Below are 26,642 nucleotides of genomic sequence, written 5' to 3'. Positions count from 1 at the left end.
TTCCCGTAAGAGTTTGGGCACTGGTTGTGAAGATGGTCAAGTGGCCGGTGAGCCTTAACTATATATATCTGTTCTTTCGGACATGTCCGAAGAACAGATACCATGTTAGTATATATATATATATATATATATATATATATATATATATATATATAGAACAAACCATCACCACAGCTAGTCCCAAACTAAATAAATTGTATCTCATATAAAAACCTTTTTAGTATGTGGCAGTATGTCGACAAAACGCACTCTCTTGAGTGCATTTACTGTGATAATCCCAATGAAGTAATGGAGTACATACAACCGCTCACAGCACCGGCTGCCACAGCGAATAAAGGTCACACAAACGATATAATATCAATCATTCAGAGTTTAGAGATAGAGGCGTTATCTGGTAATAATTATGGAGACAGTGGTCGGGGAACTCTACAGGCCAGTACATAAAACATTTTCACACAGGTGCATCATAACATGTGATTTGGGCAATATATGGCAGCCCAGTCTTCGAAATATGAGGCAATATTCATGGGCAGATAAAGGTTATAGATATATATTCCAAATTCACCTGGGCCCTACCCGTGAAGCCAAAGACTGAGGCAGAGGTGCATATACAGAATGAACTTTTTGATCAGCAGCGGTGTGTGTGCTGATTTGAAATTTCCTGGTAGACTAAAACTGTGTGTCGAATTGAGACTCGAGCTCAGGAGAGCTTCTGTAAAGTTGGGAACGTGGAAGTTGAGATACTTGAGCAAGTTAAACTCTGAGGATGGATCGTGAGTCATTTTTGGGCAGCTCAGTCATTAGAGCACTTGCCCACGAAAGGATAAGGTCTTGAATACGAGTCTCGGTCCAACACACAGTTTTAATCTGCCAGGGAATTTCATGTTGCGTTTGTGTTTAAACAATTGCTGCAGACAGTGTGAACTGCTGGCCTAACAACCTTCAAACTGATCGAATTTTACGATTGATATTTCAAGGCAGTACTGGAGTGGTACAGGATAAATCACTACTCGCAGTCTCCAACATATAAGTGTTTATTGTGGAGCGTTTGAACAGAACAATAAAAATAGTACGTGGATGCGATTTAATCTTCGTGGTTCATACAAATGGCTGAGTATTCTCCCACAAAGAATTGTGCAGCTTCACCAAACCAGACACCATAACATTAAAAATTGGGCCTACAATCTACATGATAATGAGCTTCTAAATATGGTATAGAATTGCATTGAAATCCATGCAATCAGAAATTTATTGTAGGTGATTTGGTGCATATTTCAAAATACAAAACGTCATGCTGCCAGTCGAATTTGAGCTGAAGAGGCCAAGCAAATTCGTCAAAGAAGTGACATAGGCATGGGGCAATATACTGTGGCATTCACAGTTGATAAAACAACGCATGTCAAACTTAAATTAGATGCTGGGTCAAATTTCCGATATGTCGCGACGCAGCTCGTCACACGTTAAAGAAGAGAAGAAAAAACCTGTAGGATGTTTAAAAAAATGTATCCAATCAGTGGTGGTAGGGGCGCAAATTGTCATGAGACAGAAAGGAGAAAGAAGAAACAGACATCTTAAAATTCCTAGGGTGTTACCACTGCGTAATACATCTGGTCGATTATCCTATTTCTAACTTCATCACTTGCTGGGCTATCAGCAGTTTGTTCGTTGGTGGGATTGGTGGCTGTCATAGCCCAGACAACAATAAATGCACAGAACTTAGAGGAAAAACTACAGGAGGCTTAAAGACATTACAGTATGATGAAGGGCATCGTCATCATGAAAGTACTATATTTAAATCCATACAAGGAAAGACTTGGTCTGTTTATAAAAGACGTTATACAGCCATATTACCAGACAGACCACTTACGAATACAGATTTACTTAAATTCGTCAAAAAACTCAAAATCCCTAGATTTTGTGGAGTGTTTACACAGAATACGCTACATCACCAAAGACAATGTGTAAATTTAGCGAATATGGCAGCGTAAATTTAGATGTTGCCCGAGGATCTGGAATGCGCTGCGCTGTGTGTGTTACAAACATTGGAGTGATGTGTACTACTTTGACTAGTATGCAGATTTACATCCGCCAGGAGAACTGCGCCATTACTTCGACAACAACCACGCTTTCTACAATTTTCGATGATACCAAGACTTCGATTCATACCTCTGTGGGCATTTCTGCCTAATGATAAAATCTTCTAGGGTTGAAGCCGAGTCAATGCGCTGTTCTCCAGCAACGTTTCAGCAAGTTTCTTACTTACCATCTTCAGGCGAAGTGTCGGATTCACGCCTCTCTCTCTCTCTCTCTCTCTCTCTCTCTCTCTCACACACACACACACACACACACACACACACACACCTTTTACTTTCCCCTCCTTGTGGAAGTGTCTGGAGGAGTTTATAGCCTGTTGGCTTTTATTCCACAGTGTGTGTTGCGTGTGTGTGATTATCTTTGATTGTTTGGCTGTGTATTTTTGTGGTTTTCTGGTGGTGTCTTGTACTTGCCTGAGGTTGGCGAGATGTTGGGTATTTTAAGGATTAAAGATTGGTATTAGGACTTGAGATTTTGGGATTTTTTCTTCAACTTAGTCGTCGAAGATTGTTATAGGGTGTTTGCGCTTATCATGGGACATGTCATATCGACCTAAGGAGTGAATGAGGTTATTTCCAGATATGGAAGAGCTCTCATAGAAAGCCCTTGCCAGATCTTGGAATCTTTCTTTGAGAAGTGGGATTTCGGCAGCGGCGTGCAGATTCTGAGGGCGCGATTCTGCAGCCTCTGGAGTTTATCCAGATGCTGCTTCACCGCGTATCCCCAGACAGAGCACGCATACTCCATTACTGGTCGTATAAGGGCCTGTCAGACATTTGCTCCTACAGAGCAGAGAAGGGAGCTGATTGTGTTGAGGACTGGGTATAGGATGGACATTCTGGCACAGACCTTCCTGTGGACCTCTTCTATGTGGGGTTTCAACGTTAGTCTAGAGTCCAAAGTTACGCCGAGATACTTGGCGGATCTGCGCCAGGGGAGTCGGGATCCATGTAGGTGCAGGTGAAGGTGAGGAGGGGGGCGGTGGGGGGGGGCGTTGAGGGGGTCCACGACTCCCGAGTCTCCGGGTGATCGGCATAGCCTGTGTCTTTTAAGGATTGATGGTGATGCGCCAGCGACGAGCCCAGGTTTCTGTGTTATCTAAAACCCATTATAGTCTACGAATGACCGGGTCCTAATTCACATTACGAGAGTAATAGGCTGTGTCGTCAGCAACTGTGCGGTGCGCACCAAGGGGGGCTGCGGAAGTGTCCGCAGTGTACAGACTGTACAAAACGGGCCCCAGGACCGATCCCTGTGGCACCACAGCACGAATACGCCTTTTGATGGAGGTGGCTTTTTCTACCTTGACAGAAAAAGTTCTATTCGTGAGATGGCTTTTAATCTGCTTAACTATACTCCCGGGAAACTCTTGTGTGTACGATGTTTTAGGTGTCAGGGACGGGAACATGTAGCCTCCCACTGCGACATTCCTGTACGATGCAGGAAGTGTGCAGAGGGACATGACTCCAGGACCTGTCCAATAAAAATAGACGACCCCAGAATAAAATGCGCGCTATGTGGCGAAGGGCACACCGCTAGTTACCTGGGCTGTAAAGTCCATAAGAACTACGCCCAACGCTACAGAGGCACAAATGCCCTTCCAAACAAACCCCAGGCAAAGCTCCCCAGCCGACCTGAAATCCCAACAAGACGAGACAGGCCGGCCTACAGAGGCAAATTCCGAGAAGTAACAGCTGTCGCCAACATCGCAGCCGACACGGAAGCGCACACTAGCGCTCCTCTGCTGGCCGGGGTGGAAGCGGAATCGAGCAGCCAGCACACCTCCCCCCCCCCCCCCCCCCCAGAAACATTCCAGGACACTCCTCCCCCTGACCAGATCCCTAACAACGGACAACGCTCTAGGGGAGTCTTAACCCCCGTTCCAAAGATCAGTCTGCGGAAGGCGGAGGGAGCGGACTGTCAGACCAATGACAGTCACCCTGTCACTCAAAATCTGATTGAGACTGCCCTCTCGCCTTCCACAAACGATCCTGTGCTGGGAGTCATGTCCCAAACTCTGAACCTTCTCGCGCAGATGATGCGGGAAATTCAGCAGCAAAATGCACAGTTCCTCGCCGCCCTACAAGCAGCAGTCAAGCAGTCGAAACCCTCAGCGACTTCCCAAGCAACAACTACAGCCAAACATGGATAGACCCCCCCACATTCAAGGTCTGAAAATGTGCGTCTTTAAAGCAGACAGCATCTTCAACCAAGTTATGAAGTTCCGAGAGCTCATAAAGCAGCTTAATATCGACTTTTGCATGATGTCCGAAACACACCTAAAACCGGGAGTAAAAGCGGCAGTCCCCAACTAACACAGCTACAGAAGTGACAGGCCAGTCGCAGGAGGTGGGGTGGACATATGCGTAAATAGAGGGATCCCCCACCACCAGATATAGCCCCCAGTTACCCGTTCGTTAGAAACTGCGGCTGTGGAAATAGCCACAACGAAAGGCCCCCTCACAGTCGTTGCAGCTTACCGCCAACCGACCCCAGCTTTAGATGGGGACGACATTCCCGCATTGGCACAAATCAGAGGCTAGCTCCTAATAGGAGGAGACCTCAATGCCAAACACGCAGACTGGCATTCTAGAATCACGACCAGTGCCGGCCGTCAACTGCAACGACTCGCGCGAGGCCACCAGTTCGACGTCTGGGGCCCAGAATAGCCGACCCACTTCCCTAATTACGGAGGCCGACCAGACGTCCTTGATATAGCTCTCACAAGGAGAATAACAGGCTTCGTTACTGCGAGGACAATAAACAGAATGTCCTCCGATCACAATCCAGTTATATTCGAGGTCGACGTGGCAGAAAGGGTAGCTCTTCCACAACACTAAGTGTCGTACAAGCAAACGAACTGAAGGAGCATTTTCAGTAAAACGTCGCTTCTGAAATTGCTCGCGCCCCACCTCCAACTGCAGATACAGCAGAGCAGGCGCTCAAAGACCTCACAAACACGATCCTGCAGGCTGTTGAGGTGGCCACACCCCGACAGCAGGGTAGCCCGCCTCCCCAGATACAACTCCCGGAGTACCTGCTTGCGAAAATTAGGCACAAAAATAGGGTCGCAAAAGAATGGTAAATAACAAGAAACACGGCATCTAGGATGCTGCTCAACCGTCTACAGAGAGAGCTGAAAGTAGCATTCAATGAGCACCGCAACCAGCAATAGTCTGCCCGTCTATCAGCCCTCAAAGTAGGCGACAATAGTCTATGGCAGGCTAGAAGACACGTACCAGTATGTCGCCTCTGCAAGGCGAGCGAGGAAGCCTTGTCTTCAGCGCTGTCGACAAGGCCAATGCACTCGCCGATACGTTCGAACAGCACTTCCTACCAGCAGAGGTGCAGGACGGGGACCACGAAAACACAGTCCGTCAACATCTCGCAGTATTCCTTGCAGCTGACGACGACGAGAACGAAAACACCCCACTTTTCGCCCCAGCAGACGTGGCAAAAGTCATTACGTCCCTGCCCAACAAAATGGCCCCAGGCCATGACCGGCTCACAAACCAGTTAGTAAAGCACCTCCCGCCAATGGCAATCACACAAATCGCGAACGTCTTCAACGCGATGAGGGGGTCGCGATAGCTAAATCCGGTAAGGACCCATTATTCCCACAGCACTACAGACCGATTAGTCTTCTGCCCACTCTCAGTAAAATTTACGAGCGGCTCCTGGTCACACCTATTGAGCAACACATCTCCAGAGAGCAAATTCTGCCTGACCTCCAGTTTGGATTCAGGCAGAAACACTCCCCCCCTCAACAGATCGTGAGAGTCGTTGAAGCAGCTACCGTGGTCTTCAACCGCAGAAGCTACTGTGAGATAGTGCTACCTGACGTAGCCAAAGCCTTCGATTCCGTATGGCACAATGGGCTACTGTACAAACTATACACACAAGGCTTCCCCGGGACGACAGTCAAGTTACTCAAAAGCTATCTCTTGAACAGAACATTCTCCGTCATGGTCGATAATTTCGTGTCGACAAAAACACGCCTACGTGCAGAAGTGCTCCAGGGGTCGGTGCGGGGGCCTGTCCTGTACAACCTGTACACGGCAGACCCTCCCACCGCGCCCCTGGTGCACACTGCACAATATGCAGATGACACTGCGTTCTTTACCCGCAACCCAAATAGGGATCTGGTCACCATACGACTTAAAAGAGTCCTCAACGCTACCGAGGACTGGTAAAAAAAGTGGCGCATCACTATTAACAGCGAAAAACGAAGGCAATGTTGATCACACGCCGACTAGGACCGCGTGGGCCACGGAGGCAGCCGCCCTTACGCCTAAGACTAAATGGCCAAGAACTCCCCTGGCGCAATACAGCCAAATATCTAGGGGTGACCCTAGACAAGAGGCTGACATGGCGGGCACATATAGACGACCTGCGCCGCCGAGCCAGCGATCGCATGAGCGCTCTATATCCAGTCTTAAACACAGGAAACGCCGTAACAGCAGACATAGGAATACAAGTCTACTGCTCTCTCATACGCCCCATAATGGAATACGCATCCCCAGTATGGGGCTATGCAGCCAAGAATCGCATTCTGAAACTACAAAGGTTACAAAATAGGACCCTCAAACGCGTCTTACACCTGTCCTTCCGATTCCCCACCGACGACCTGCACGCAGCTGTGGACGTAATTCCCCTACAAGAGCGTTCCGCTGACCTAGCTACAGCGTTCTACGAAACAACCAGCAGATCAACAAACCCTCTCATCAACTCACCGGGTCAATAAGACCCTACCCACAAGCGCCACAAACGACCAAGGTCAATATTCTTTGATTAAACACATATAACTTATCGGCCACCATCATATCACCCTCTCTCACTCCCATCAAATCACCAATACCATCATCCTCACATCGCCATAACTCATGCAACACAAGCAAACACAGCAAATACGCACACAGTCGTACAAGATCAACCAAACAGCAAAGCCACAACAAACAGTCACTCAATACCCATTGAAGTAAATGTCCGAGGACAAAAACTTCACCACTAAGTCCCCCTAAAGGACAGGGTACAAAGGTGCGAGTGACATCGTGAACCTGACACTTCACCTGTAGATGGCATGTAAGAGACTTGCTGAAACGTTGCTGGAGAACAACGCATTGACTCGGCTGTCAACCCGAGAAGATTTTATCATCGAGATTCGCCGAGAAAGCGATGCCAAGAAAATTTACATGTTGGATCAAGCTGTGGATATGCTCCCAATTCGAACAATTCACGTTGAGTGTAATAGCGCAATGAATTCACATCTGAATGACCAATTAATTCACGCAATCTACGGAGTCTTCCCTACAGTGGGACCAACATACAAACTTGCTGAAGTGCCTAGCAGGCCTATATACCTCTTAGTGACAGTTCAGACATTAGACCATCTCTAGTTGAACATTGTGGAGAAGGAAGGGAATTTAGTTCATTTTCGAGGAGAACAGATCGTAATACATCTTCATTCGAAGTAGAATCGATGTAAAGTATAAAATCAGTGCACATGGCCATCAGTATATCACTTCACAGCAGGAGGACATTGTGATGACATGTGAGAACTATGAGTTTCTTGAATCAGCAGGATTGAAATTGCGCAATGATGTCACTGAATATAACATCCTCAGTTCAAAGCGACAAGCAGATCGCTCACAAGGACCATTTCTCCCGCAAACCTTTTGGTTCAACAACGTTTAATAATATCAATGAGATATGAATTCTTAATCAACACCAAGATGAATTAACACATTCAAGCAGCAGTGTTCTCTACCTGGAAGATATATTTATGAAGGACGAAAACCTGTCAGTCATAACATCGCCACTTTTACACAATACGTTGGTCCGTTTCAAGATGTAATATAAGAACTTAATAACATCGAGATCGACCGCACAAGAAACGTTGCAATCACATTGTCCCTCAAAACATACATTTCCATATCAAATTCGGATCTGAAAGCTTTACAAAATGCAGGATGGTTTATAGACAAATCGATAAGTGGTCACTTTGTGTGCGTATCCCCCTCAAAATGTTTAAGGAGTACTTTGACGATAGTAAACTTATCATTATGAACACTAAACCAGAACTGATTCTCGTTCTAAGTGATATGGATAAAAATGCGTACATTTAATAGGAGAAACAAGAGAATAAAGCAGTGTTTCATGTAATTGTGTGAAAAGTGTTCCACTTACCTGTATCAGTCGATGAAAATTTGAAACTTTCGCGTGGAATGAATGCAAGTGTTCAACTGCCATTAGATTTTCATTCATGGGAACTTTATGAGTAAGCAGTTCAACCTACAACATCAAAACGTAGTTGAGCTATTAGGACTTCAGTTCAACTAGAAACGCCTCAGTTCATTATCCTGGAGCTGTAAACAGAGAGGAGAGGGAATGTGAAGAAGAATTCCAGCATATTCGATAACTGTAAACTAACCAATGCAAGAGCGTTCCTGAATTCTGTATACTATCCATACTATACTCTGCAGTTTGACTAAGACAATAGCAACATATTTCTACCGTACAATATGTTCGCTAACGTTCGCTCTTTTTAATATAAAGGTCATGAATTTGGAGGCATGCTCAGCCAAAAGCAGTTTAAGAAATTAACTCCAGTTGCTGTGATCAAGTCCCCATAGCAAAATGAGAGTATAAGAGAGGCCCAGTAGACATATGTATTGAATTTGAATCATGAGAAATTTCCAGTCACACACTTCAGCGTATGTGTCATTGTAGCTCGATTGTGTTATTAATTGCTCGCCTCTCATAGGAATTATGCAGCGATTGGTATGAATGTGGCGGTGCTGCTTCACACTAGAGGCATTCTTCGATGGTACATTGCAGCAGATGTGCGGGGCCTCTACAGTACGTGTGGATAGTTTGTGTCTAAAGATGTTGCAATTGTTGCATTCACCAACACTGGACAAGTACTGACGATGTTCTCCACTAGTGTCGCGTCACCCAGGCCGTTTAGTACAGTAGCACCAAGACTCCACGGACAGCTGCCTCGTTGACTCACTAGCACCACTAGAAGTGATGAGACGATGCTGGAATGGCATACAAAAATATGGCGACATTACTTCGAAACTTTGATCATACAGACAGCACTGTTTACGTTAAATGCCATGAAAAAGTGCCGTGGTTGCATAAAGTCTTTAAGAATACTTAAATTAGAAATCTAAAGGTGTATAACTGCCCATCAATTTGATGTCACGTAAATGTGTGGTGAAGATGACAAAAGTTGTTTTATGTGTGCTTCAGACAATCTACTAATACCTTTAAGTTGGGTTACTAAAAAATGATATCATCTTTCTTTTTTTAAAAAAAATGCTGTATTTATTCAGCTCCCCCATAATGTGCAGGTGTTTTTAGGTAAGTACAGGGTTATTACAAATGACTGAAGCGATTTCACAGCTCTACAATAACTTTATTATTTGAGATATTTTCACAGTGCTTTGCACACACATACAAAAACTCAAAAAGTTTTTTTAGGCATTCACAAATGTTCGATATGTGCCCCTTTAGTGATTCGGCAGACATCAAGCCGATAATCAAGTTCCTCCCACACTCGGCGCAGCATGTCCACATCAATGAGTTCGAAAGCATCGTTGATGCGAGCTCGCAGCTCTGGTACATTTCTTGGTAGAGGAGGTTTAAACACTGAATCTTTCACATAACCCCACAGAAAGAAATCGCATGGGGTTAAGTCGGGAGAGCGTGGAGGCCATGACATGAATTGCTGATCATGATCTCCAGCACGACCGATCCATCGGTTTTCCAATCTCCTGTTTAAGAAATGCCGAACATCATGATGGAAGTGCGGTGGAGCACCATCCTGTTGAAAGATGAAGTCGGCGCTGTCGGTCTCCAGTTGTGGCATGAGTCAATTTTCCAGCATGTCCAGATACACGTCTCCTGCAACGTTTTTTTCGCAGAAGAAAAAGGGGCAGTAAACTTTAAACCGTGAGATTGCACAAAACACGTTAACTTTTGGTGAATTGCGAATTTGCTGCACGAATGCGTGAGGATTCTCTACCGCCCAGATTCGCACATTGTGTCTGTTCACTTCACCATTAAGAAAAATGTTGCTTCATCATTGAAAACAAGATTCGCAATGAACGCATCCTCTTCCATGAGCTGTTGCAACCGCGCCGAAAATTCAAAGCGTTTGACTTTGTCAACGGGTGTCAGGGCTTGTAGCAATTGTAAACGGTAAGGCTTCTGCTTTAGCATTTCCGTAAGATTTTCCAAACCGTCGACTGTGGTACGTTTAGCTCCCTGCTTGCGTTATTCGTCGACTTCCGCGGGCTACGCGTGAAACTTGCCCGCACGTGTTCAACCGTTTCTTCGCTCACAGCATGCCGACCCGTTGATTTCCCCTTACAGAGGCATCCATAAGCTTTAAACTGCGCATACCATTGCCGAATGGAGTTAGCACTTGGTGGATCTTTGTTGAACTTCGTCCTGAAGTGTCGTTGCACTGTTATGACTGACTGATGTGAGTGCATTTCAAGCACGACATACACTTTCTCCCATGAACCATGGACCCTGCCGTTGGTGGGGAGGCTTGCGTGCCTCAGCGATACAGATAGCCGTACCGTAGGTGCAACCACAACGGAGGGGTATCTGTTGAGAGGCCAGACAAACGTGTGGTTCCTGAAGAGGGGCAGCAGCCTTTTCAGTAGTTGCAAGGGCAATAGTCTGGATGATTGACTGATGTGGCCCTGTAACAATAACCAAAACGGCCTTGCTGTGCTGGTACTGCGAACGGCTGAAAGCAAGGGGAAACTACAGCCGTAATTTTTCCCGAGGGCATGCAGCTTTACTGTATGATTACATGATGATGGCGTCCTCTTGGGTAAAATATTCCGGAGGTAAAATATTCCCCCATTCGGATCTCCGGGCGGGGACTACTCAGGAGGATGTCGTTATCAGGAGAAAGAAAACTGGCGTTCTACGGATCGGAGCGTGGAATGTCAGATCCCTTAATCGGGTAGGTAGGTTAGAAAATTTAAAAAGGGAAATGGATAGGTTGAAGTTAGATATAGTGGGAATTAGTGAAGTTCGGTGGCAGGAGGAACAAGACTTCTGGTCAGGTGACTACAGGGTTATAAACACAAAATCAAATAGGGGTAATGCAGGAGTAGGTTTAATAATGAATAGTAAAACAGGAATGCGGTTAAGCTACTACAAACAGCATAGTGAACGCATTATTGTGACCAAGATAGACACGATGCCCACACCTACTACAGTAGTACAAGTTTATATGCCAACTAGCTCTGCAGATGACGAAGAAATTGAAGAAATGTATGATGGAATAAAAGAAATTATTCAAATAGTGAAGGGAGACGAAAATTTAATAGTCATGGGTGACTGGAATTCGAGTGCAGGAAAAGGGAGAGAAGGAAAAATAGTCGGTGAATATGGATTGGGGCTAAGAAATGAAAGAGGAAGCCGCCTGGCAGAATTTTGCACAGAGCACAACATAATCATAGCTAACACTTGGTTTAAGAATCATGAAAGAAGGTTGTATACATGGAAGAACCCTCGAGATACTAAAAGGTATCAGATAGATTATATAATGGTAAGACAGAGATTTAGGAACCAGGTTTTAAATTGTAAGACATTTCCAGGGGCAGATGTGGACTCCGACCACAATCTATTGGTTATGAACTGCAGATTAAAACTGAAGAAACTGCAAAAAGGTGGGAATTTAAGGAGATGGGACCTGGATAAACTGAAAGAACCAGACGTTGTACAGAGTTTCAGGGAGAGCATAAGGGAGCAATTGACAGGAATGGGGGAAAGAAATACGGTAGAAGAAGAATGGGTAGCTTTGAGGGATGAAGTAGTGAAGGCAGCAGAGGATCAAGTAGGTACAAAGACGAGGGCTGGTAGAAATCCTTGGGTAACAGAAGAAATATTGAATTTAATTGATGAAAGGAGAAAATATAAAAATGCAGTAAATGAAGCAGGCAAAAAGGAATACAAACGTCTCAAAAATGAGATCGACAGGAAGTGCAAAATGGCTAAGCAGGGTGGCTAGAGGACAAATGTAAGGATGTAGAGGCTTATCTCACTAGGGGTAAGATAGATACTGCCTACAGGAAAATTAAAGAGACCTTTGGAGATAAGAGAACGACCTGTATAAATATCAAGAGCTCAGATGGAAACCCAGTTCTAAGCAAAGAAGGGAAAGCAGAAAGGTGGAAGGAGTATATAGAGGGTCTATACAAGGGCGATGTGCTTGAGGACAATATTATGGAAACGGAAGAGGATGTAGATGAAGATGAAATGGGAGATACGAAACTGCGTGAAGAGTTTGACAGAGCACTGAAAGACCTGAGTCGAAACAAGGGTCCCGGAGTAGACAACATTCCATTGGAACTACTGACGGCCTTGGGAGAGCCAGTCCTGACAAAACTCTACCATCTGGTGAGTAAGATGTATGAAACAGGCGATATAGCCTCAGACTTCAAGAAGAATATAATAATTCCAATCCCAAAGAAAGCAGGTGTTGACAGATATGAAAATTACCGAACTATCAGTTTAATAAGTCACGGCAGCAAAATACTAACGTGAATTCTTTACAGACGAATGGAAAAACTGGTAGAAGCCAACCTCGGGGAAGATCAGTTTGGATTCCGTAGAAACACTGGAACACGTGAGGCAATACTGACCTTACGACTTATCTTAGAAGAAAGATTAAGGAAAGGCAAACCTACGTTTCTAGCATTTGTAGACTTAGAGAAAGCTTCTGACAATGTTGACTGGAATACTCTCTTTCAAATTCTAAAGGTGGCAGCGGTAAAGTACAGGGAGCGAAAGGCTATTTACAATTTGTACAGAAACCAGATGGCAGTTATAAGAGTTGAGGGGCATGAAAGGGAAGCAGTGGTTGGGAAGGGAGTAAGACAGGGTTGTAGCCTCTCCCCGATGTTGTTCAATCTGTATATTGAGCAAGCAGTAAAGGAAACAAAAGAAAAATTCGGAGTGGGTATTAAAATCCATGGAGAAGAAATAAAAACTTTGAGGTTCGCCGATGACATTGTAATTCTGTCAGAGACAGCAAAGGACTTGGAAGAGCAGTTGAATGGAATGGACAGTGTCTTGAAATGAGGATATAAGATGAACATCAACAAAAGCAAAACGAGGATAATGGAATGTAGTCGAATTAAGTCGGGTGATGCTGAGGGAATTAGATTAGGAAATGAGACACTTAAAGTAGTAAAGGAGTTTTGCTATTTGGGGAGCAAAATAACTGATGATGGTCGAAGTAGAGAGGATATAAAATGTAGACTGGCAATGGCAATGGTAAGGAAAGCTTTTCTGAAGAAGAGAAATTTGTTAACATCGAGTATAGATTTAAGTGTCAGGAAATCATTTCTGAAAGTATTTGTATGGAGTGTAGCCATGTATGGAAGTGAAACATGGACGATAAATAGTTTGGACAAGAAGAGAATAGAAGCTTTCGAAATGTGGTGCTACAGAAGAATGCTGAAGATTAGATGGGTAGATCACATAACTAATGAGGAAGTATTGAACAGGATTGGGGAGAAGAGAAGTTTGTGGCACAACTTGACCAGAAGACGGGATCGGTTGGTAGGACATGTTCTGAGGCATCAAGGGATCACCAATTTAGTATTGGAGGGCAGCGTGGAGGGTAAAAATCGTAGAGGGAGACCAAGAGATGAATACACTAAGCAGATTCAGAAGGATGTAGATTGCAGTAGGTACTGGGAGATGAAGAAGCTTGCACAGGATAGAGTAGCATGGAAAGCTGCATCAAACCAGTCTCAGGACTGAAGACCACAACAACAACAACATACACTTTCTCGGCTCCTGTCGTCATTTTGTCTCACTGCGCTCTCGAGCGCTCTGGCTGCAGAAACCTGAAGTGCGGCTTGAGCCGAAAAAAACTTTATGAGTTTTTCTACGTATCTGTAGTGTGTCGTGACCATATGTCAATGAAAGGAGCTACAGTGAATTTATGAAATCGCTTCAATCATTTGTAATAGCCCTGTATTCATCACACACAGCCTATGCCGTTTGTCAAGGATGAGATATATAATTGCAGAGGTTCCCTGTTCCCATGGACCTATCCAACTCGTCTTGTATGTAGAAAAGTCCCAATCAATTAATATGTGAACCAAGGCACATACCTCAGCCAGGAAGCCAATCTTCCTCATGACTGCCTATTTGTATACTAACGGAGGTGCACTCTCCCTGGAGTACGCCAGGGAGAAGCCCGGCTATGTTGGCTGCTGCTCACTGCAGAGCAGTGAGTGCACCAACAGGCGTCTGCAGTATGTGCTGTGGTCGACTGCTGTGCACTGCACGTGTCCCTGCAGGTGTGGTTGGCCTGCCATCTCCCACATGTCGCTCTGTCTCTTACAACAGCGTTGCAGGCCATGGGCGCCTGGATGTAGTAACAAGCAGTAACAATCATAATGATGTGATGACAGCTGTTTTTACCAGACACTTGTATAACATACAATGGTTCATTGAATCTGCCAACAGCGATTAGGTAGTGGTATCAATCCACTGAGCACGGTGGCAATATGTCTTGCTGTGTCACTGGATGGTCGCAGGAGGAATAAGATGACATAATGACACACTGGCAAAGACGCCACGCATTCTTATTGTTTAATTTCGTCACTGCTGCCACTTCCTACACAGTACTGTGGGAGGGGAGATAAGATGGTAGTTGCCACTTGCAGATTCATATCTCTTCAGGTTCCAACTTGTGGCCTTGTGGTACATGTATAGGCGACGTTTTGCTGGGAAACATCACTTGGTTTAGTTTGCACCAATATAATATCTGAAAGATGAAATTTATTGCTGCAACGGAGTGTGATGCGTCAAGCTGGCATGTCCTCACTCTCATTCTCATGAAACGATACTGAATTCGAAGAGCTAATAAAGCTACTCAGTTCATCTCCAGAACCATTAAGAAATGAGTTTTGTGAATGCAGATATACACTTCTCACTTCTTTCTCTCTCTCTCTCTCTCTCTCTCTCTCTCTCTCTCTCTCTCTCTATCTCTCTCTCTGTATGCAGTTGAAGAATAATAATGCAATGGTTATCTAAGGAAACCCTTATCTTTATTGCAGAATTCTACAGTGAGATCGCCACCATGTGGTTGAAAGAGATACACAGAACTCTGCCAGTAGAATTGGTCCATGCCACGCACGCTATCAATGAGTCTGATGTTTACGCCAAATGGGATAAAATATTAGAATCCATTAATCGAAATGATGTCACACGTGCTCACATTGAGATGCCAAGCTGGATCAAATACTGGAAGCCGTTATTCGAAATGCCACCAATATTATCACCGTCATCCTGGTATGGACTGCAGTCTGTACCATGCTTCCTACCTCATGAGCCATCTTGACGTCATCGCCCTAGATCTAGCAGCAGCCCACCAGTCTGCCCTGTTAATGGTCGCTATTGGACCGTTCTGTGGTTGCTGGTGCTTTTGGCGATCCGATCTCATGTTCTCACACAGACATTTCTAATGAAGGCTAATGAGACCATAATACTCTCCTTAACACATACCTACCTATATTGGTCAGTATGCTTTCCAGAAGCATCAGTGAGCCATGGTATCCTGCCATTAAGTGCAGCACATTTCTATGCTGTGAATTCATGCACCCCGAAAAGAAGGTAGAGACAATGTTGACGAAAGGTCTGTTGTCTACATTTGGCTAGGTAACGATGTGACATCCTTGGGCAAGTTAGTTGCAGACTGGTTCAGAGCATTTACCGGGAGTGTCGTACCGATCCTTTTTCTGACATGCAGGAAAGATGGTCTGGTAAGGCACTCAGTCACGCCTTCTACCTCGATGCACCCTCACATGCATACAATCCAGTAATTGGGGGCTCCAGTATCATCAATTTTCCAAAAGATATTTCCGCTAAAGACATAGTTATTAATGTCGAATGTCATGACGATCAGTTTTGATCATACGGTCACTTCCGGCTTGCGACAGAAATTACCTGAAATATGCAGAGCATACAACTACATACTGAATATCAAATGTCCACAAACATTATAACTTCACTGGAATCTCAATCCCCATTAAATTCCAGTACCTACTAACACTGACTCCGAACTATTCATTTCACGTTTATGGCCCGGATGTAGATAAAAAAAGCAATAATCTATTTTTCAAAAGCAGCTGGTCACTGCCCCAAATATGAAGATTTGTTGCTATTCTCTGAGGGTGAGATACAACCCTACACCTGTATTAAAAGTATGTCAAAAAATGGAGTAAGACATTTCTGCCCTCGACGTCTAAACTCGTTTACTACAATTCAGTATTTGGAATGAATTCGTCGCTCTAGAGATGGATAAGTTTTCAGTGGAGTTCACAAAACCAGTCTATGTCGGTATGTGTGTACTGGTTCTTTGCAGACTCCACATCTACGACTTCCACTAAGAGTTTGCGAAGACAAACTTCTCTGATTCAAATAGATATAGATAGTTTTATCTACAGAGCAAAAGGCAGCGATCCATAAAGTAAAATGTTACCATCCTGAAGTACTCGACATATCTAGATAAATGGCTGATAATCCTTAGGGCCTTACATCCAAAACAAGAGAGCTATCGGCCTGCTGAAAGACAAGGTGAATCGTACACAGATTGTGGAGTTTGTGGGGATCTGATAGCAAATATACACATCCCATGCAGACATAGGCGCCACCAAAAGATGTGCTAATGGTGTCCATCATGTGGCCTCAAAGGCTCTAACAATCGAGGATTACAAGAGGTACCTGCTTGGCGGTGGTAGTGGCACTCCACACTTCGTCTATACAGCAGTGTAGCTGAAAGTTGGGCTACCACATCATGATGACAAACGGTTCATGTGTAGAAGCAGGATCAGTACCATCCATATTCAGACTATGCACTTGTGTTTGAGAGATGGAGAGAATGGATGTATTTACACTGCTGGCCACCGTAAATGCAACACCCCGAAGGAAGCATCCGAATCAAGTGAAATTTACACCATGGGTTTGCAGCGATGAGATATGCAACTGATTAGAATTTCAGCGCAGACGCACATCACGCGCGCCTGTGGCACCACCTCATAGCGCCATTTAAGGCTTGGCGATTTCGACGAGTGTACGTTCGGCACGTGTGTTTACCTTGTTGTTGTTTCACAAGACGATCAGTTATGCCTCGTAGACAACAGCGAACATCGTTTGATCAAGTATCCGAGTTCGACAGAGGAAGGATAGTGGCTTACCGAGATTGTGGATTATCAACAAAGAAATCGCTAGTCGTGTTGGACGAAACCAAACAACTGTAATGCGGATATGTGACCGTTGGATGCAGGAGGGTACTACGGACCGACATGGTCGATCGCATTCACCTCGGTGCACCACTGCACGTGCTGATAGGCAAATTGTGCGCATGGCAGTGACGGATCACTCAGTGACATCCCAAACCATAGCACAGCACATTGTGTCTGTAACGCATCATCCAGTGTCTGCGCGTACCATTCGACGCCGTTTACAGCAGAGTGGTCTGTCCGCAAGACGTCCATCGCTTCGTCTACCATTGACGCAGAACCACAGACGTCTCCGTCGCCAATGGTGTGATGACAGACGGATGTGGACGGCAGAATGGAATGACGTTGTCTTTACTGACGAGGCACGCTTCTGTCTGCAGCACCACGATGGTCGGATTCGAGTGTGGAGACACCGTGGAGAGAGGATGCTGGACAGCTGCATTATGCACCGCCACACTGGTCTTGCACCGGGTATTATGGTATGGGGCGGTATTGGATATTACTCTCGCACGCCTATAGTACGCATTGCCGGTACTTTAAATAGCCGGCGCTACATATCCGAGGTGCTGGAGCCAGTTGTCCTTCCTTACCTTCAGGGCTCGGCCACAGCCATATTTCAACAGGATAATGCGCGACCACACGTGGCACGCATTGTCCAAAGGTTCTTCGTCAATAAGCAGATTGAATTGCTTCCCTGGTCGGCTCGCCCTCCGGATCTTTCGCCGATAGAAAACATGTGGTCCATGGTTGTTCAACGAGTGATCCAGATTACATCCCCAGCTGCCACACCAGATGATCTTTGGCAACGTGTGGAAGCTGCTTGGGCTGCTGTACCCCGGGAACACATCCAACGTCTCTTTGACTCAATGCCGAGACGTGTGGCAGCGGTGATCTCCAACAATGGCGGCTACTCTGGCTACTGATTCTGGCAGGAACCACATGTCACAGACGTCTGTAAACGTAATCATTTGATACTTGGTCAACATGTTATCTACAAAATAAATTTTGTTGTGCTACCTCTTGTCTTTCTTGGTGTTGCATTTACGGTGGCCAGCAGTGTATAATGTATATTGTAAAGCATAGTAGCATGAACTGTTTGTCATAGGTGTGTATACGTGTACTTATACGTGGGCCGGCCGGAGTGGCCGAGCGGTTAAAGGCGCTACAGTCTGGAACCGCACGACTACTACGGTCGCAGGTTCGAATCCTGCCTCGGGCATGGATGTGTGTGATGTCCTTAGGTTAGTTATGTTTAAGTAGTTCTAAGTTCTAGGGGACTTAATGACCACAGCAGTTGAGTCCCATAGTGCTCAGAGCCATTTGAACCATTTTTGAACTTATACGTGTGTATACTGCATACTACGTACATGTATGTGTGATTATGGTTTTTTCTTCACCTGCTGCTGGTCATACAACTTCGTCTCTCAATTTCCCATATATTATACACTGAAGCGCCAAAGAAACTGGTATAGGCATGCATATTCAAATGCTGGTATATGGAAACAGGCAGAATACGGCGCTGCGGTCGGCAACGCCTGTACAAGACAACAAGTGTCTGGCGCAGTTGTTAGATAGGTTACTGCGGCTACAACGGCAAGTTATCAAGCTTTAAGTGAGTTTGAACATGGTATTATAGTCGTCGCAAGAGCGATGGGACACAGCATCTCCTAGATAACGCTAAAGTGGGGATTTTCCCGCACGACTACTTCACGAGTGCACTGTGGATATCAGGAATCCAGTAAAACATCAAATCTCCGGCATCTCTGCAGCCAGAAAAATATCCTGCAAGAACAGGACCAACGACGACTGAAGAGAATCATCGTTCAACGTGACAGAAGTGCCATCCTTCCGTAAATTACTGCAGATTTCAATACCTGGCCATCAACAAGTGTCAGTGTGTGTACCATTCAACATCATCGATATGGGTTTTCGGAGCCGAAGGCCCATTCGTGTACCTTTGATTGCTGCACAACACAAGGCTTTACGCCTCGCCTGGGCCCGCCAACAGCGACAATGGACTATTATGACTGGGAACATGTTGCCTGGTCGGACAAGTCTCGTTTCAAATTGAATCGAGTGTACGGTTATGGAGACAGTCTCATGAATCCATGGACCCTACATGTCAGCAGGGGACTGTTCAAGCTGGTGGAGGCTCTGTAATGGTATGGGGCGTGTGCAGTTGGAGTGATATAGGACCCCTGAGACGTCTAGACACGACTCTGGTAGGTGACACGTACTTAAGCATCCTGTCGGATCACCTGCATCCTTTCATGTCCACTGTGCATTCTGACGCACTTGGGCAAATCCAGTAGGATAATGCGACATCCCGTACGTCCAGAATTGCTACAGAGTGGCTCCAGGGACACTCTTCTGAATTTAAACACTTCCGCTGCCCACCAAACTCCCCAGAAATGAACGCTGCTAACATACCTGGATTGTCTTGCGACATACTGTTCAGAAAAGATCTGCAGCTCCTCATACTCTTACGAATTTATGTATACTCCTGCAGGATTTATGGTGTCAATTCCCTCCAGCAGACATTAGTCGAGTCCAAGCCATGTTGTGCTGCGGCACTTCTACATGTTCACGGGGGTCCTACATTATATTAAGCAGGTATACCAGCTTCTTTGGCTATTCAGTGTATATACTGTATAGAAGAATGTAAATAACCAATGGGAAATGTAGTAATATCTCTCTAATGTAACTTTATTTTATTTAAGTTTTCTATTAAAGTAAAAAATAAATATATATTACAAAGTAACTTTAGCAAAAAAGTGTTGTGGAAATTTATTCTTAGTAACCCAAAATTTTCTTATATACTACTCAATACAGAGTACAGACCTCAAATGAATGACAAAACGTACACAACTGGAATAATAAAAAGAATTGAGTGGAAACTCGATCCCTATAGGCTGTGGGGGACAATGACCTTGGCATGTGATGAAAACACCCATCTTTTTGTACTGGCCCCGTAGTTTGGTTACCTCGCCTCTTGCCCGGTTGGAGAAAGGAGGAGGGGGGCTTACCTTATCTTGAGAGAAACACAGCTATAGACTCACTGAGGTTGAACACTGCTTAATACACTAGTAGTGCACTTTAAGGTTTGTCTGTAAACGCCGTGCAAATTTTGAATGTCATTACATTCCTAGCCCAAATACACCCCTTTCAAAAGTACTATGGATTTTGTACGCACGTTTCATAGGCGTCTTAACAATTTGCATTCGATATCTGAAATGAACTGTGGTTAAAGTTCTGAAAAGATAAGTCTTTTTTGTGATAATGTAGCAGCTCATATGCCACTATTTTGTTCCTCTGTTACCGGAAAAGGAGGAGTTACGAACGCGGTTTTTCTGGGTTTTGTTCTGCATTCACCGAATCTCTGATTTAATAACGGTTGCTGTGGTGGCACTGCAAAATAGCTTCCTTGTACACCAGAGAAGAAACATGCAGAAAATTAGTTTTATGAATTTCGATTTGTATATCACATTTCGTTACCAAAAAAAGGAAAGTGAAACCGGTGGAGATACGTGTAATAGCAAAGTTTCCGTCTTAGTGCAAAATGTAAGCAACATTCTCATACAAGTGTCAAGTGACTATTTCCGTTTGACACTGACAACATGTGCAGACACCGTTCTCACTCCATAGACATTTTTACTCCATGAGACTAAAATATATGATTTTCTTATAATGATATGCAACGTTTCGGTACACAAGTGTTCCGTCTTTACAAAACAATTAAGATATACAACATCACAGAGAATTCCTTCGTAAAAATCAAAGAATTAAATCCGCAAATAAGTAAACGAGCTAACTACATGTCTATAGCGTTACAAAATTTCCGTTAAATCCGAATTAGCACGTCACAATTACAGAAGCCTATCAAGCAGATACATCCATCGTTTGTCTTTAAAGTCGTAGAGCATAAGACACCATAGTAGAGCATAAGACACCATAAAGAGATACTGATGTAAAACCTAGTGAGATATGGCAAACACTTATAATTCTTAAGCAACAAAATTTAAACTAAATCAAACGACACTTACGGACAGAACAATGGTTAAAATTGCGAAATTAGCAAATTAGTTCGAATATTATGTAATACCAGTTTCAATAGCGTTAAATTATGACGTTTTAGTGACCTCTCACTATCAGGGTGTTACGTTGTTGTTCATTTTGGAATTTCAATTTCGGCTAGTTTCATAAGAACGTAATAGTTCTCTCCACACCTCGAGAAGTGCAAATTATTTCATGACGACAAAGTTTGGGATAGTTATGGTTCAAAGACGGAACCTCGCGCTGATGTAGATCAGTTGGATTTCCAGTCGTCGCCAGAAAAGGAGACACAATGACTCCTTTAAAAATATTTGTTGCCTCAAATTACTGTAACATCTAACAAGTCGACTAACCTAAGTGTGACTTATTTTTAGACTGAAATGTAACAAATATATTTGACCTCATAAAGTAATATGAATGCTAAACAAAAAGACAGCAGCAGTACTCTTGTATTTCATAATGTTCGTTCCTTGTTCACGAATATACATATAGTCACAGCTACTATGTTTGTTGTTCAAATGGTTCAAATGGCTCTGAGCACTATGGGACTTAACATATGTTTGTTGTTGCTGTTGTCGTTGTTATTTCGCCAGACTGGTGGAGGCTGAAATACCAGAAGTGATATGTGCTTCCGGTTTTCGGTCAAATAGTTTTAAATATATAAACCAACTAGATGTTAAATAAATAATAAGTAAAGTACATATCTATTGAATTAATTCTCTCATTATTTGTGGTAATGGTGGTTCTACCACTATAAGGAAGTAGGGTTAGATGAGGTACGGAATCTGCTAATTTTGAGTATGAAATGTGCACTAGGTGTTGGCTGAATGTGACGTGACATGTGTTGCGAATATTATGTGAGAGAGTCTTTTGGAAAGGAAGCAGGTGGTATTATCAGGAGAGGACACGGACCTAAGCTCCTGGAAGTGAAAGGTCACGAGTCGGAAAAGAGGAGCCCTGGGCGGGAAAAAGATGATTCTGTTACATTAGTGGGCGACTTTCACGGTCACGTTGGTGCAGGTGATTTACGTATTGTTGGAAAAGGGTATGGAGAGTGTATGTGTAAGGCTGAGGAAATCTGCTGATATAAACGTGGTTGAGCACTGAAACTGGAAGTCATGGGTGAAACCGCTGGGTGGCGGGTGTCAGAACGTCAGTAACTATTGGACATATGTGAATAGAAGGAAGAAATTTATAGTTTGATACAGTACCAATATTTAAATGTGGGAGGGTAGGCGGATGCGGAAAGTGAGACGAAGTGCATTGCGCTCCAATATTTCATTATTGATCCTTCACTTGTACCGAGTGACATATTTTGGTGCTTGATTGTTCTTGTAGGTATCTGATAGCATTCAAGAACCTGCTGCGCAGCATAGAGAACATGGGCATCGCCATGGTGTACGGTATTAACTACTACGGCCGTGGGCCGCTGGTCGGCAACAACTACATCGAGTACGTGCGGCACGAGGCGATCGGCAACGACCTGCTGCACTCTTCCTTCAACTACGTGCCTTCCATAGGCAAAAAGTACGACCAGCTCACCGCCCAAATGGAGGACTACAGCGGTATTCAAAAGAGGTCAGTACAACTGCCTTTTATAGCAGCACTAGCTGAGTATCTGGCATTGTCCAGTATGTATTTACTCAAATCTTCTATCATTCCATCTCCTCCTTCTCCTCTTCTCGGTCCACCTCCTCCACTCCCTCTTCATGTCCATATCCTCCTACCCTTAGCTCTGCCCATCTACCCTGACCCCTCTCCAACCATCTCCTCCTATGTCCATCTGTTCCCATTACCTCTGTCCATCTCCTTCACTCCGCCTGTAATCACATCACCTCTGCCCTCTCTCTGTCCATTCGCTTCTCCCTCTCTGTCCATCTGCTCCTTCTCCCTCTGCCCATCTCCTCCTCTGCCCCTCTAATCACATCTTCACTCCCCCTTTTGTCCAACTCCTTCTTCCCCCTCTCTCTGTACACCTCCTCATCCTCTCTCCTTGTCCATCTTCTTCTCTGTCCACTGCCTTCTCTTCCCTTTCACTGTCTATACCTGTCTCAACCCCTCTCTCTCAATTTCCTTCCCCCCTTCGTTCTCCCCATATCTTCCACTTCCTTTTCTTGATTCATCGCCTCCTCTTTCCTTACACTCTGTCCATCTCCTTCTCCTTTTCACTCTCTCTGTACATTTCACCCCTTCCCTCTCTCGGTCCATCGTCCTCCCACCTACCTGCGTCCATATTCTCCTTCCCCCTCTCTGTATGTCTATCTCCTTCTACCCGACTTCTCTCTCCACATTATCATCCCTGACACAGTAGGAGGTTAGTGGTTCTTCCTGCCACAGTATTTCTTTCCAGATGGTGACTAATATATGTACCAAATTTAGTTGAAATCTTTCCAGGGCCGTAAAATAAGTTTTTCCTATGGCTTTGTCCGCATATGGACATGTCAAAATATATAAATATATTTAACATTTCGCACGTATTTGTACACATATTTCAACCGCATTTCTAGCGAATTTCGGTCGTATCTTCTGATGTATGTGTCATACAATAATATAATTTTGTCTGCATACTTCACATGTCAAATATATTTTACATTTATTTAACGTATTTCACACATATTTGTATATGTATTTCAACCGTATCTCTAGCGAATTTCGTTTGTATCTCCTGAAATAATTGTCATACAGTAATATAATTTTGAAGTACATCCAGTGGGTCATGTGGCAACTATCGCCGAAATATGTTGTGAGTAGAGTGAATAGTAAACAAGTAATAAATTATACGTGATGCATGATACGGCCGTTTTCACGCATCTCAGTAGCTGACGTCGTATCTCCTGAATTATGTGTCATACAATGGTATACTTTTGTAGATACATTTGGCGTCATACGTGAATACCATTAACGAAATGCGTTGCAAATAGAGTAAGTAGTAAAGTCGTAATAAATTAAAACGTCGTGCATGATGTGGCAGTTTTTCATGCATCTCAGTATTTATGACGTCATAGGTCCTTAAGTATGAGTCATACAACGATATAATTTTGCTGGTGGATTCTGTGGTATATGTGAATATTGTTTTCAAAATTTGCTGCGCATACAGTCAATATTAAGGAAGTGATAAATTAAAAGTCATGCTTCATGTGGCGGTTTTACAACATGAACAACGAAGATGTAGTAAGCGATAAATATTTTTCCTTTCACCATTTTGTGGCGGTTCTCAGCGAGAAAAACTTTCGTAAAGGTTTAACATTAAGTTTTTTTCAAGTCACTATGTGCTTTCATTCCCTAATGTTAGACGAATAAAAAGTATGAATTTGCACGCGTCGTGGGCTACACTGCTGTATAAACCCCCCCCCCCCCCCTCCCCTTTTGATAGGTAGGTTTGTTCTACTCCCACAACGAAATTTTCCAGACAATAAGAGACATGTGTACCAAGAAGTTTGGTTGAAATTGGTCTAGAGATTTAGGAGGAGATGTGGGACATACATACATTTTTATATTTACTACAAAACCGAGCGCCGCTTTCTGACAGTGTAGCTACACTGTCCAGTCTCATTATTGTGGCTACCTGTCAAAAGTCTGAATAACCACCTTTCGCAGCGTGGATTGCTGCGAGATGTGCAGGAAAAGAGTCAATGAGATTCGGAAAGATATTGTCAGGTATTTTGATTCATGCCGACTCCTGTTCTGTGGCCAGCTGCGCTAGGTTCCTCGGTTGAGGATCCATGGCGCAAACCACCTGATCGAGATGATACCATAGATTCTCGATTGGTTTTAAATTCGGGGAGTTTGGTGATTATGGGAGCACGGTAAACCCATCCTGGTGCTCTTCGAACCTCGCACATACACTGTGAGCTGTGTTACACGTTGCGTTATGCCAGACCATAACCCTCCCTCCTCTGGCCTGCTTTTACTTTCAGACCGTTCACCTCGTTCTTGCCAACGCCCATCTGTTCAGTGGAGCATAAAAAGTGATTCATCCTACAAGGCCGCCTGTCAACACCCAGTGGACATCCGGCCGCGGTACTGGCGTGAAAATTCCAGCCAGCATGGGTGCATGAACCAGGCGCTTGCTACAGAGACCCACATGCAACATTGTTCGCTGAACGGTTGGTGAGGATACACTATTGGTAGTCCCTAGGTTCATCTGGGCTGTCAGTTTCTCAAAAGTTGCACATATTTTCGCCCATACACATCTCCGCAGCCATCGTTCACCCCTGTCATCTATGGACCGTGGTGCCCAACAATTGCATCGGCACCAGGTTTGGTAGCGCCATTTCGTCATGCATGGTATACTTTACGCACGGCAGCATGTGAACAGTTTACAAAATTAGCCGTTACAGAAATGCTTCCACCCTCGGCCCAAAAGTCAGACCTAATGACCTCTTGGATGTCAAATAAATCACTCTGTTTCCACATTAGGTTAACAGCTCTGCACTGTTGTCCGCGTCCGCTCGACACGCTTTATATACTTCCCTTTGCTAGTGCCCCCACCTGCCATCTGTGAGTGATTATTGCACGTTGACGTCAAACAAAGACGACGGTCACATTAATGTCACTTGACAGTATATATGGCACTTATTGAAAAAGTGAAAAATGAAGCACTATACCAGACCTGTGTCAGTATGGTTCACACTTATGGAAAACATTCCAAGTGCTCTATGGAAGTAATATGTAACTGGAAAACTTTTGTGGCCATATATCTATATATGAGAATAATTTGGCGTGAAGAAATTAAGAAAGGTTCGGAGAATGCAACACATCATGCAAATATCTGAAATGAGCGACACTCACATAAACTAGAGCGTAGAGAACATTTACTTCACATACCACCCCCATGAACCATGGACCTTCCCGTTGGTGGGGAGGCTTGCGTGCCTCAGCGATACAGATAGCCGTACCATAAGTGCAACCACAACGGGGGGTATCTGTTGAGAAGCCAGACAAACGTGTGGTTCCTGAAGAGGGGCAGCAGCCTCTTCAGAAGTTTCATGGGCAACAGTCTGGATGATTGACTTATCTGGCCTTGTAACACCATCCAAAACGGCCTTGCTGTGCTGGAACTACGAACGGCTGAAAGCAAGGGGAAACTACAGTCGTAATTTTTCCCGAGGGCATGCAGCTTTACTGTATGATTAAATGATGATGGCGTCCTCTTGGGTAAAATATTCCGAAGGTAAAATATCCCTCACTCGGTTCTCCGGGTGG

General features: G+C 44.3%; 1 protein-coding gene across 1 annotated transcript in view; it reads left to right on the top strand.

Annotated features, from left to right (window-relative positions):
- The window catches only part of LOC124607395 (receptor-type guanylate cyclase gcy-19), a 444,813-nt gene that overhangs the window by 229,574 nt on the left and 188,597 nt on the right, over window positions 1–26,642 (top strand). Inside the window, exon 5 of the mRNA XM_047139717.1 lies at window positions 22,776–23,015. Within this exon, the coding sequence (XP_046995673.1) occupies window positions 22,776–23,015 (240 nt within the window). The remainder of the gene's footprint in view (window positions 1–22,775; window positions 23,016–26,642) is intronic.

Source organism: Schistocerca americana, chromosome 3 (genome assembly GCF_021461395.2).
Source record: "Schistocerca americana isolate TAMUIC-IGC-003095 chromosome 3, iqSchAmer2.1, whole genome shotgun sequence".
NCBI classification, from domain to species: domain Eukaryota; kingdom Metazoa; phylum Arthropoda; class Insecta; order Orthoptera; family Acrididae; genus Schistocerca; species Schistocerca americana.
This window is presented reverse-complemented; position numbering and strand designations above follow the sequence as displayed.